Source organism: Pseudophryne corroboree, chromosome 2 (assembly GCF_028390025.1).
Source record: "Pseudophryne corroboree isolate aPseCor3 chromosome 2, aPseCor3.hap2, whole genome shotgun sequence".
Taxonomy (NCBI): domain Eukaryota; kingdom Metazoa; phylum Chordata; class Amphibia; order Anura; family Myobatrachidae; genus Pseudophryne; species Pseudophryne corroboree.
In genome coordinates this window covers 194475963-194488288 of record NC_086445.1, presented here as the reverse complement: position 1 = coordinate 194488288, position 12326 = coordinate 194475963, and the positions used below count along the sequence as shown (strand labels likewise).

General features: G+C 45.4%; 1 protein-coding gene across 2 annotated transcripts in view; it reads left to right on the top strand.

Moving 5' to 3' along the window:
- The first annotated feature begins 921 nt into the window (after positions 1-921).
- ITGA5 (integrin subunit alpha 5) overlaps positions 922-12326 on the top strand; it is a 210747-nt gene continuing 199342 nt past the window's right edge. The window contains exon 1 of one of the 2 annotated variants that reach the window (XM_063952190.1): positions 922-1396. In XM_063952190.1, coding sequence (XP_063808260.1) covers positions 1230-1396 — 167 coding nt within the window. In that variant the 5' untranslated portion in view covers positions 922-1229. The remainder of the gene's footprint in view (positions 1397-12326) is intronic. The other variant, XM_063952191.1, reaches the window with a different exon arrangement.

Sequence of the window (12326 nt, the reverse complement as noted above, 5' to 3'; positions counted from 1 at the left end):
GATTATCTGCATAAATTGTACATAGTTATTGTTAACTAATTCGGGTTATTGTTGAAGGAAGCCATCTTTCAGAGGCTCCGCTGTTATCATACTGTTAACTGGGTTTAGATCACAGGTTGTACGGTGTGATTGGTGTGGCTGGTATGAGTCTTACCCGGGATTCAAAATCCTCCCTTATTGTGTACGCTCGTCCGGGCACAGTACCTAACTGGAGTCTGGAGGAGGGTCATAGGGGGAGGAGCCAGTGCACACCACCTGATCTGGAAAAGCTTTACTTTTTGTGCCCTGTCTCCTGCGGAGCCGCTATTCCCCATGGTCCTTTCAGGAACCCCAGCATCCACTACGGACTCCGAGAAATAGATTTATCGGTAAGTAAAATCTTATTTTTCTGACACATTTTCCCTTTAGTACATCCCACACAAACAGCGCATACACAGAAATAATATCAATCTTGGAAAGCTTGACACTGTCTTATCAAACATTTACTTTATTAAATACAGTCATGCAATTGGCCAACCCTGGTATATCCTGTTACTTAGTTTACCCTCTTTGTATTTTGGCTCTGTACGGAGCCACAAAAATTTGTGCCACCTTATAAACAAAAAGTTACTAGTAAGAATTATAATTACCCTCTTACCTACTGTCCATATTTCATTATTAATGCTATTAAGATAACTGGCCAAGTTGAGGTTAAGATATAAACAAGTTGTTACAGTCTCAGTCTATGCTGTTCTTGTTTTGTCATTAGCCATCTTCCATTACTGTCAGGTCCTTTTCCACCCCATATCCCCATGTGACTTTGATGTGAAATCAGTGTACCTTCCTGGCCAGTCACACGTATGATCTCATTAGCAGTTTACCAGAAACAAAGCGCTTTAGGATAATTGCGTTAGGCATCGGTCTGTGGGAGTTTGGGTTATTAAGATGCAAAATGAGAGAGAAGAGAAAACACACACATACAAGGGGCCTAATTAAATCCACATACAGCAGTAAAAGGATCTGTTCAGTGAACAAAAAGGAGGTGGGGAGAGAGAGGGGCTGCACAGGCACACCCCTCCTCTCTCTGTAGGGAACACCCTGCAGCTAATTTTAGGAGGGGCTATTCTCTTCATTGGAGTAGGTTTTTTTTCTCTTCGTTTTTTTTTTTTTTGGTTTTTCAAAGTGAGTTTGCATCCTACCAGGTCCCACTTCACATGGTCCCATAATCCGGCAGACAGTATCAGCTAGCCATGCAGTGCTCAGGGGAAACGCGTGTCTGGCTGTCAGTCAGCCTCCTCCTCACCTTCGCCTCGGTTCATGGATTTAACTTGGATGTGGAGCAGCCTGCGGTGTATACTGGAGCAGAAGGCAGCCTGTTTGGCTTCTCGGTGGATTTCTACCTCCCCAATAAGCAGAGGTGAGTGTCAGGGGGCATATCCCCCTCCCTGCCAGGCTGTGTGTAGTGGCTGTCCCCATCCTCCAGTTCTCCTGAGCCCCTATGGTAAATTACTGCATAGTGCCCGGTACTTTTATAACTGTATGGTTGTTGCATTGTGTTTCTGTCTGATGCGGTTTATTTCTTGGTACAGTCACTCTTGAATCGTTCTAAACTTTTTTTTTTTTTTTTTGTTCTTCTGTTTCTCCTTTTCTTGCTACTATGTAACTCCTCCCGCCCCAGCCAGAATCTGTTCCGCTACACACACTCCCTTCCATATCCTCATTTCCCTTCACTGACTCTCCCCAAATATTCTCTCTCTCTCTCTCTCTCTCTCTCTCTCTCTCTCTTTTCCCCTTTTAGCTTCCTCCCATTTATTCCGCTCGCCCTTTACCTTTCCCCCCACTATCCACCCCCTCTCTCTGTTCCTTCTTAGATTCACACTCTTGTATGTCTCAGCCCCCCTCGTATTGCAGCTTGGCAGTCGTAAACTCCTATGCAGTCATATCTTTTGTGTCTGGGCTGGGAAGGGGGATCCTGCTCGCCCATCTGGTTGACATTACCTGGTGATGACCCAACTCTTGGTTTCCTGTAGCTTTAGGTGCAACTGCAGTTAGAGATTGAGGCAGAAATGTACTAAATTCCGACTTTCTAGTAACTGCAAGGCTGGGTAATCTGCTGCCCTGTGTGGAGATTTGTTGTATTGAACATAAGCCCATTAAGGATAAAGTACAGTAGTGTCTGGCTGTCCCCTCTGGCAACATGCAGGGTAATGGGGTGGTAGGTTTCGATTTGGCTTTACCTCGGGCTATGTTTAATCAAGACTACATTGTGTCCTGTGGCAGGGAGAGTAGCCCCCCCTCCACCAAATCCCGGGGGGTGGGGGGAGGAGGGAGGTGAGTGCTGTCCAGACTCACAGGAGAAGGAGTAGTGACGTTTGTAATGTGGAAAGACTGTGTCCAGCTTGTGTATATTTGCTGCCACAGGAATCCAGCCTCCAAACTGTCCTCTATTTGTTTATAGAACTCATGCTGTGATTAGAAATGTCACATTTAGACATAAAATACATATATTCTAAAAAAAAATATAGTTCTATTGCAGTGTTAACCATATTCAAAGTGCAAAATAAAGTTTGTTGTAACTCATTTTAATTAGTTTCCATTTAACATTTAAAAGAATATTACATTCCTGCAATAACTATCATAAGGTCAGAATTCATGGGTCTTCTTATAGTGGATATGAATTACACAGAAAAATCCTGTAGAAATACTTCATATGTTATAGACCAGTGTGAATTGCACAAATGCACTTTCCCTTGATTTATGGAACAGCTCTGAATATTAGTAAGCAGGAGTTTACTATGTTACCACATCTCTTTCCCAATTTCGTAGTTACCGTATACAGGTTTTTTGTTTTTGTTTAATCGCCTCCAAAGTTCTGCAGCACTAACCAGTGGGGTAATAGAGATTAGTGATTAGCGCTGAAGTCCAACAAGTAAAGGAAAAATGCAAGACATTAAAGAAATGCAATAATACAAAAAAAAGTTGAGCATAAACCATAATAGGCATGGTATAGTACTACAGGACATGCAGAATGCTTAGGGTTCTATTTACTAAACCTTGGGTGGAGGTAAAGTGGACGGAGATAAAGTACCAGCCAACCAGCTCCTAACTCATGTCACAGGCTGTGTCTGAAAAATGACAGTTAGGAGCTGGTTGGCTGGTACTTATCTCTGTTCACTTTATCTCCATCCAAGGCTTAGTAAATAGACCCCTAAATACAAGGGTGCATAGGTGGGAGCAGATAAGAGGAGGAATGCCCAAAGAATTGGGCATTGCAAGCTCTACAATCTAACTTGGATCAATAACTGCACTGTGACCACCTGCTCATATAGTGTTCCACTACAAATAGAATACCTCCTTGAAGCAACATATTCATTGTATTAAAATAGTTTTGCTTATGCTGTGCAGTGCCAGCCACTTTCTTTAGAATGATTATAATGGCAGCTCCATTGGCAGCAATGAATGAGATCCCGGATACAAAAATATAACAAGTATTCATAACTGACAAACATGGGAATATTTTATTATTGGACATGCAAATATACATGTATTAGGGAAGCCAATCCCGGGCATCGGGATTGAAAAATGGCCAATCCCGGCTTTTAACTATGTGGCCGCCCCCTCGCCCCGCCCCGCCCACATAACTCTGGCTCCCAGCAACGCGCTGCTCTGTGGAGCCGGAAGGACGACGCTGGGCAGCGCCTGACACTCAATGCTGATCCCTCAATCCCCGGGGTTGGAGCTTCCAATCCCAAGATTGAATCCCGGCAGTTTTTGTCCCTAAATCCCGGGATCCCACTGATCCCGGGATTGGCCACCATAATATGTATGTGTGTATATAATACACACACACACACACACACACACACACACACACACACACACACACACACACACACACACACACACACACACACATCATGGACATTATCACGCATTCATTTGTGGTTTAAGTGCCCCGTTAATGACTATTTCTCTGACTAGTGGTAACGCTGGCGCTGGTTCACCAGGGTTACTTTGCAAGAGGAGGTAAAGCCTTTTGATACAGGTCCCTAATCTAGCACACCTGTACGGTAAGTGTGCACAGATGACTAGTAGCAAACCAAGCAGCATAGATGCCTAGAATGATGCATTAAGGTGCATACACACGGTGAGATTCGGGCTAACCCCGATTCTCACTGTGCGATAGGGACTAGGTCGGTATCGCAAGCACATAATGACTGTGCTTGCGATACTGGCTATATGCGATTTTGGCTGAGTGTCAACTTTGACAATCTTTTCTACAAGATAGACTGTGCAGGCAAGTAAATTTTGACTATTGAGGCTTGCGATGCCGACCACGCAGGACCGCAAGGTGACTTTCACCTTGTGATCTGCACTAACTTTTCTTACGATTTTGACTATATAGTCAAAATCGTAAGAAAAAATCTCAGTGTGTACACGCCATTAGAATGACAAGATGCATAGAATTATGTTTGTTTGTTTTTTTCTGCCCAATTTACATTTAACTGTGCATTAAGTCCTTACAGTTGACATGCTTTAATATGAGAATAGACTAGTGACCACTAACATTATATTTGTAGCGCTAAACATAATATTGTAATATCCATTTGAAAAATATAATATTCTGCATTGTGTTTAGCATTGGCATATTATGGAACATGGTAAGATAAGACGTGTAAGTCTTGAGCATATCATGAGTAAAACATGAGCCAGAAGGTGAGAGCTCTAGAATTATGTGCAAGCCTGAGCACCCCTGTTGCAGTTCCAACGTGTGTGTATATGGGGGTGTGACATGATATGTCGACATGTGCGGTTTCAACTTTCGTTATGTTCACACTGACATGATGTTGACATACAGTAAGTGAATGTCAACAGTCACAATGTCAACACTTATTTTAGCCTTAACCTTATCCTTAAAGCCTAATGGAATGGAATGTGTCTCTGTGTTATCTGTTGACATTCTAAATATGCCGACATCCTGACAGGAACTTGAATGTTTCATATCAGCGATGCGCTTTTATTAATAATGCTGTAGACCTGAAGCACTTTAAGTGCTTACAACCACATTAATACGTGTAATATACCATTTTTAGGCTTACATGAAATGTCTGTGTAGGAAGAATTGGACTGTCCTTGTGGGCACTGTCTTTGAAGTGGTAGAGGAGGATTGTACCCCATTCTGTAATCTTATGCCACAAAATAAGATGTTTGAGGGAGTGGGAGGAGGGTTTGAGCAATTATTAAATTGCAGTGAGCTTGGTTGTGTTTTCTGCGTTAAGGGCAGGTCAATGAATAAACTTGTAAAATGTGATTTGTCTGCAGAACACCATGCAACCCTCCCTGCTCTGAGTAAAATATTGGGATTCCTAGGCTGCTCTTCACTAGTTGTCATCTGAATCTCCCCTCTGTACAGAGAATGAGTAATGACGCACACAGGCATTTCCCAGACCTTTCAGGTCATTTATCTTATGGGCCGTATTCTTGCCGCCTTGTATAGATCAAGATGACTGCAACTCTTCATGTAGTTCTGGTGTATGTATTTCGCTGGAACAGTAAACATATGAACCTAATTGCTGTACTGTTTCTTTGAAAATGTACTTTGTTATTAAAATAGCGATTTATTTATTTCTCTCCCCCCCCCCCCCCCCCCACACACACACACACACACACACACCATAGGCAAGAAATTTCTGCAGCAATTACACATTGCCCCTGATCTCTGCGCTCTCTTTGCCATCATCAAGTGAGCAACCAAATATTCCTTCGAGGCCAGGCAAATGGTGTATTGCGTTTTATGGAACAGTAGGGTCTGATCCAGAAAATTTAGAATCTGCATAAACTGGAAAGTCCCAATTCTGGAATTTGTCCATCAGAATGCCTCAAAGTTAAAGAATTCTGTCTTTCCCAACCGCCTCCCCGTCATTTCCCACCTCTATCTACTGGCAGAGTCACTCCAGCAGCTTTAAAAAGAAAGGTGTGATGTGTTTGGCGGATGAGTGGAACAGTACCGCTGACCAACCAAATGCTGAGACATGACATCTTCCAATTTATAATACCTGCTGAAAATACAGTAGCACTTCAGTTGTTGTTCTACCCTATTTAAGAATATAGTAACATAGGATTTGACAGCAGATGAGAACCACTTGGCCCATCTAGTCTGCCCTAACACATGTACACGTACACACTTATAACTAGGGTTAATTTTGTCTCTGAAGCCAGTTAATTTTCCGTTATATTTTTGGATTGTGTGAGGAAACCAGAGTACCCAGAGGAAACCCGCACGAGCACGGGGACAAGATACAAACTCCACACAGGGCCATGGTGGGACTCGAACCTATGACCTCAGTCATGTGAGGCAGTACTCTTAAGCATCATAGGCGCAATATGTGCGGTGCAGATGGGCCAATGGATCCAGGGGGGCCCGCACCGAACACATTGCTCCCATATGTTAACACTCAACTCTCCGGAGCTGCAGCCGTCACGGCAAAAAACAACTTTAGTTTCAGATGTGCTGCTTACATATGTACTTTAAGCTTTGTGTGTTAATCTGGCAACACAATGGCAGATCATGCTTCTTGCTACCATGCAGAGCAACTGATCAGTCTCTAACTTGGCCAATTGTTGACAAAACAGACAAGGGCACTTTCTGTATCATTGAGCTCTGGGGCCAAGCCTCTGGATGACTCATACAGATGTCATCCTTGCTGCAGTCACGCTAAACAGCCCTTCAAGTTGTGCCATGCCGTGACGGGACTCAGTAGCGCCGAGTGTCTTTTTTTGCGTCTTTTGTTGAAAGTCTTAGGCGCAATGTAATGCAATGGGACGCACGGACAGCTTCTGCTTATTAAAATTATATGCAGCATTCCTATATTCTGCGTGTGACTGTATTTATCGTCATCCGCAGGTGATATCTGCCAAACTCGCAATGTTATAATTGAGTACATCGGAGGGATGTATCCAGTGGTGGGATTCAGCCGGTTCGCACCGGTTCTTCAGAACCGATACCTAATGTTAGGTATGGTTCTGAGAACCGTTTGCTAATGAGCGCCGCTGCTGCCCCCGCAGTAGATTGAGACGCGCTGGGAGCTGCAGAAGCGCTTCTGTACCATAGCAATGGAAAAAACAAAAAACAAAAAATGGCCGCCGCCAAGGAGGAGACAGACGCTAGAGGTCACATTTGACCTCTAGCGCCTGTCTCCTCGGCGGTGGGCATTTTAAGAGGGTGTTTTTTTTTTTTTTTTACACTCTATGGTACAGAAGCGCTTCCACAGCCCCCAGCGTGTCTCAATCTACTGCGGGGGCTATCAGTAACCACTGATGCCCGCACCCACCCTCCCTACTTTACTGATGCAGCGGCCAGGAGATACCTGGCAATACACAGGAAACCCCTGGCAACGCACAGGAGACCCCTAGCAACACGTATGAAACCCCTGGTAACGCACAGGAGACCCCCTAGCAACACGTATGAAACCCCTGGTAACGCACAGGAGACCCCCTAGCAACACGTATGAAACCCCTGGCAACGCACAGGAGACCCCCTAGCAACACGTATGAAACCCCTGGCAACGCACAGGAGACCCCCTAGCAACACGTATGAAACCCCTGGCAACGCACAGGAGACCCCCTAGCAACACGTATGAAACCCCTGGCAACGCACAGGAGACCCCCTAGCAACATGTATGAAACCCCTGGCAATGCACAGGAGACCCCTAGCAACGTGCATGAAACCCCTGGCAACGCATAGGAGACCCCCTAGCAACACGTATGAAACCCCTGGCAACGCACAGGAGACCCCCTAGCAACACGTATGAAACCCCTGGCAACGCACAGGAGACCCCCTAGCAACACGTATGAAACCCCTGGCAACGCACAGGAGACCCCCTAGCAACACGTATGAAACCCCTGGCAACGCACAGGAGACCCCCTAGCAACACGTATGAAACCCCTGGCAACGCACAGGAGACCCCCTAGCAACACGTATGAAACCCCTGGCAACGCACAGGAGACCCCTAGCAACGTGCATGAAACCCCTGGCAACGCATAGGAGACCCCCTAGCAACACGTATGAAACCCCTGGCAACGCACAGGAGACCCCTAGCAACGTGCATGAAACCCCTGGCAATGCACAGGAGACCCCTAGCAATGTAAGTGGCATTATTGTGTGTGGGCATAAAATGGTGTCAGAGCCATAACTGTGTATCATAATATGTAATTGGCGTTACAGTGTGTGGCATAACGCATAATGGGTGTTATTTGAGTATTAAATGCATGAATTATTAAACTACAGTACCATTCGGTATACTTAAAATGGTCATTAGGACATAGAACCTGTTGTTAATCTATTTGAATCCCACCACTGGATGTATCAGTTATCGCATACAGGGACAGAGCTTGCGAGAAAGTGTCGCGCCCTCCCCCTCCCCCCCTGGATCTATACTTACCTGTCCCAGGAGCCGGTGTCCGCTGCTTTCAAAAGGCTGGCAGGCGAGCCAGCACAGCTTTCTCCAGGAGGGCAAAGAAAGCTGAAGCTGGCGTTATTATCACAGGGCACACTGCAGTGTTTTCCCACAATTTTGTTTTTAGTAAATTCTGCCATATCGCATTTCCCGTTATACGTATGGGAAATGCGATGTGGGTCACTATTAAAAACAAAACAAAACCCAAAGGGTTTGGAGCAGTTTTTCACGAAAACTGCTCCAAAAGCCCTTTAATACATTTCAGTGATAGTAAAATAATATGAAGAGGGCGTGAGAACACCCTTTTTTACTTTCCAGACGTTGGCAACCATTGCTGCGACTCCTGCCAGTGAGATAGAGGATATGTATTGTTTACCTAAAAGGTTTTATTCCATTTATGTAAATATTTCTCATTTTGCAGTTATGTTACCTATATCGACAACATGGCTCTCACACTTTTACTTGGGCCGAGGGTAATTGTATCACCGGGTGCAATCCTATTAGCCCGATGTGGCGGACTCTTTCCCCCGATGCCGCCACTTATCGTTGCAGCTGCGATAAGCGACTGTCGTAGCCACGATAATACATGGTATCAGGGAATTAATTTCGTGCAATCGCGGCTACGTTTTCAGCCGATTAAAACTGAATGTAATAGGATACCGCGATAATGACCATCGGTGATTAATCACGATATCTATCTATTTTCACACGCCAAAAAAAAAAAAGGATTGGCTACAATTGAATACCCCCCCTTAATTTTATATGGTTTGTATGTACTGTGGGGCATTTTTACGGGTAAACTTGTGATCTGAATTTTGCTCTGCCTAATACAGGTTGAGTATCCCTTATCCAAAATGCTTGGGACCAGAGGTATTTTGGATATGGGATTTTTCCGTATTTTGGAATAATTAGATACCATAATGAGATATCATGGCAATGGGACCTAAATCTAAGCACAGAATGCATTTATGTTTCATATACACCTTATACACACAGCCTGAAGGTAATTTTAGCCAATATTTTTTATAACTTTGTGCATTAAACAAAGTGTGTCTACATTCACACAATTAATTTATGTTTCATATACACCTTATACACACAACCTGAAGGTCATTTAATACAATATTTTTAATAACTGTGTATTAAACAAAGTTTGTGTACATTGAGCCATCAAAAAACAAAGGTTTCACTATCTCACTCTCACTCAAAAAAGTCTGTATTTCGGAATATTCCGTATTTCGGATATTTGGATATGGGATACTCAACCTGTAATAATAATGTTCTACAAACATACTCCGCTATCCTGTTAATTTCTCTATCGTCCTAAGTGGATGCTGGGGTTCCTGAAAGGACCATGGGGAATAGCGGCTCCGCAGGAGACAGGGCACAAAAGTAAAGCTTTTACAGGTCAGGTGGTGTGTACTGGCTCCTCCCCCTATGACCCTCCTCCAGACTCCAGTTAGATTTTTGTGCCCGGCCGAGAAGGGTGCAATTCTAGGTGGCTCTCATAAAGAGCTGCTTAGAGAGTTTAGCTTAGGTTTTTTATTTTACAGTGATTCCTGCTGGCAACAGGATCACTGCAACGAGGGACAGAGGGGAGAAGAAGTGAACTCACCTGCGTGCAGGATGGATTGGCTTCTTGGCTACTGGACATGAAGCTCCAGAGGGACGATCACAGGTACAGCCTGGATGGTCACCGGAGCCACGCCGCCGGCCCCCTCACAGATGCTGAAGCAAGAAGAGGTCCAGAATCGGCGGCTGAAGACTCCTGCAGTCTTCTTAAGGTAGCGCACAGCACTGCAGCTGTGCGCCATTTTCCTCTCAGCACACTTCACACGGCAGTCACTGAGGGTGCAGGGCGCTGGGGGGGGGGCGCCCTGGGAGGCAAATGAAAACCTTTAAAAAGGCTAAAAATACCTCACATATAGCCCCAGAGGCTATATGGAGATATTTACCCCTGCCTAAATGTACTAAATAGCGGGAGACGAGCCCGCCGAAAAAGGGGCGGGGCCTATCTCCTCAGCACACGGCGCCATTTTCTGTCACAGCTCCGCTGGTCAGGAAGGCTCCCAGGTCTCTCCCCTGCACTGCACTACAGAAACAGGGTATAACAGAGAGGGGGGGCAAAATAAATGGCAATATATTAATATAAAAGCAGCTATAAGGGAGCACTTAATCATAAGGCTATCCCTGTCATATATAGCGCTTTTTGGTGTGTGCTGGCAGACTCTCCCTCTGTCTCCCCAAAGGGCTAGTGGGTCCTGTCTTCGTATAGAGCATTCCCTGTGTGTCTGCTGTGTGTCGGTACGTGTGTGTCGACATGTATGAGGACGTTATTGGTGTGGAGGCGGAGCAATTGCCAAATATGAGGATGTCACCTCCTAGGGGGTCGACACCAGAATGGATGCCTTTATTTGTGGAATTACGGGATAGCGTCAACTCGCTTAAGCAGTCGTTTGCCGACATGAGGCGGCCGGACACTCAATTAGTGCCTGTCCAGGCGCCTCAAACACCGTCAGGGGCTGTAAAACGCCCCTTGCCTCAGTCGGTCGACACAGACCCAGACACAGGCACTGATTCCGGTGGTGAAGGTGACGAATCAACCGTATTTTCCAGTAGGGCCACACGTTATATGATTTTGGCAATAAAGGAGATGTTACATTTAGCTGATACTACAGGTACCACTAAACAGGGTATTATGTGGGGTGTGAAAAAACTACCAGTAGTTTTTACCGAATCAGAAGAATTAAATGACGTGTGTGATGAAGCGTGGGGTGCCCCGATAAAAAACTGCTAATTTCAAAGAAGTTATTGGCTTTATACCCTTTCCCGCCAGAGGTTAGGGAGCGCTGGGAAACACCTCCTAGGGTGGACAAAGCGCTAACACGCTTATCAAAACAAGTGGCGTTACCCTCTCCTGAGACGGCCGCACTTAAAGATCCATCAGATAGGAGGATGGAAAATATCCAAAAAGGTATATACACACATGCAGGTGTTATACTACGACCAGCTATTGCGACTGCCTGGATGTGCAGTGCTGGGGTAGTTTGGTCAGAGTCCCTGATCGAAAATATTGATACCCTGGACAGGGACAATATTTTACTGTCGTTAGAACAAATAAAGGATGCATTTCTTTATATGCGTGATGCACAGAGAGATATCTGCACACTGGCATCACGGGTAAGTGCTATGTCCATTTCGGCCAGAAGAGCTTTATGGACACGACAGTGGACAGGCGATGCGTAGAGGAGTTATTTGGGGTCGGTCTATCGGATTTGGTGGCCACGGCTACGGCCGGGAAATCCACCTTTCTACCTCAAGTCACTCCCCAACAGAAAAAGGCACCGACTTTTCAACCGCAGCCCTTTCGTTCCTTTAAAAATAAGAGAGCAAAGGGCTATTCATATCTGCCACGAGGCAGAGGACGAGGGAAGAGACAGCAACAGGCAGCTCCTTCCCAGGAACAGAAGCCCTCCCCGGCTTCTACAAAAGCCTCAGCATGACGCTGGGGCTTCGCAAGCGGACTCGGGGGCGGTAGGCGGTCGTCTCAAGAATTACAGCGCGCAGTGGGCTCACTCGCAGGTAAATCCCTGGATCCTGCAGATAATATCTCAGGGGTACAGGTTGAAATTAGAGACAGAGCCACCTCGCCGTTTCCTGAAGTCTGCTTTACCAACGTCCCCCTCAGGAAGGGAGACGGTTTTGGAAGCCATTCACAAGCTGTATTCTCAGCAGGTGATAGTCAAGGTACCTCTTCTACAACAAGGGAAGGGGTATTATTCCACTCTTTTTGTGGTACCGAAGCCGGATGGCTCGGTAAGGCCTATTCTAAATCTGAAGTCCTTGAACCTGTACATAAAGAAGTTCAAGTTCAAGATGGAGTCACTCAGA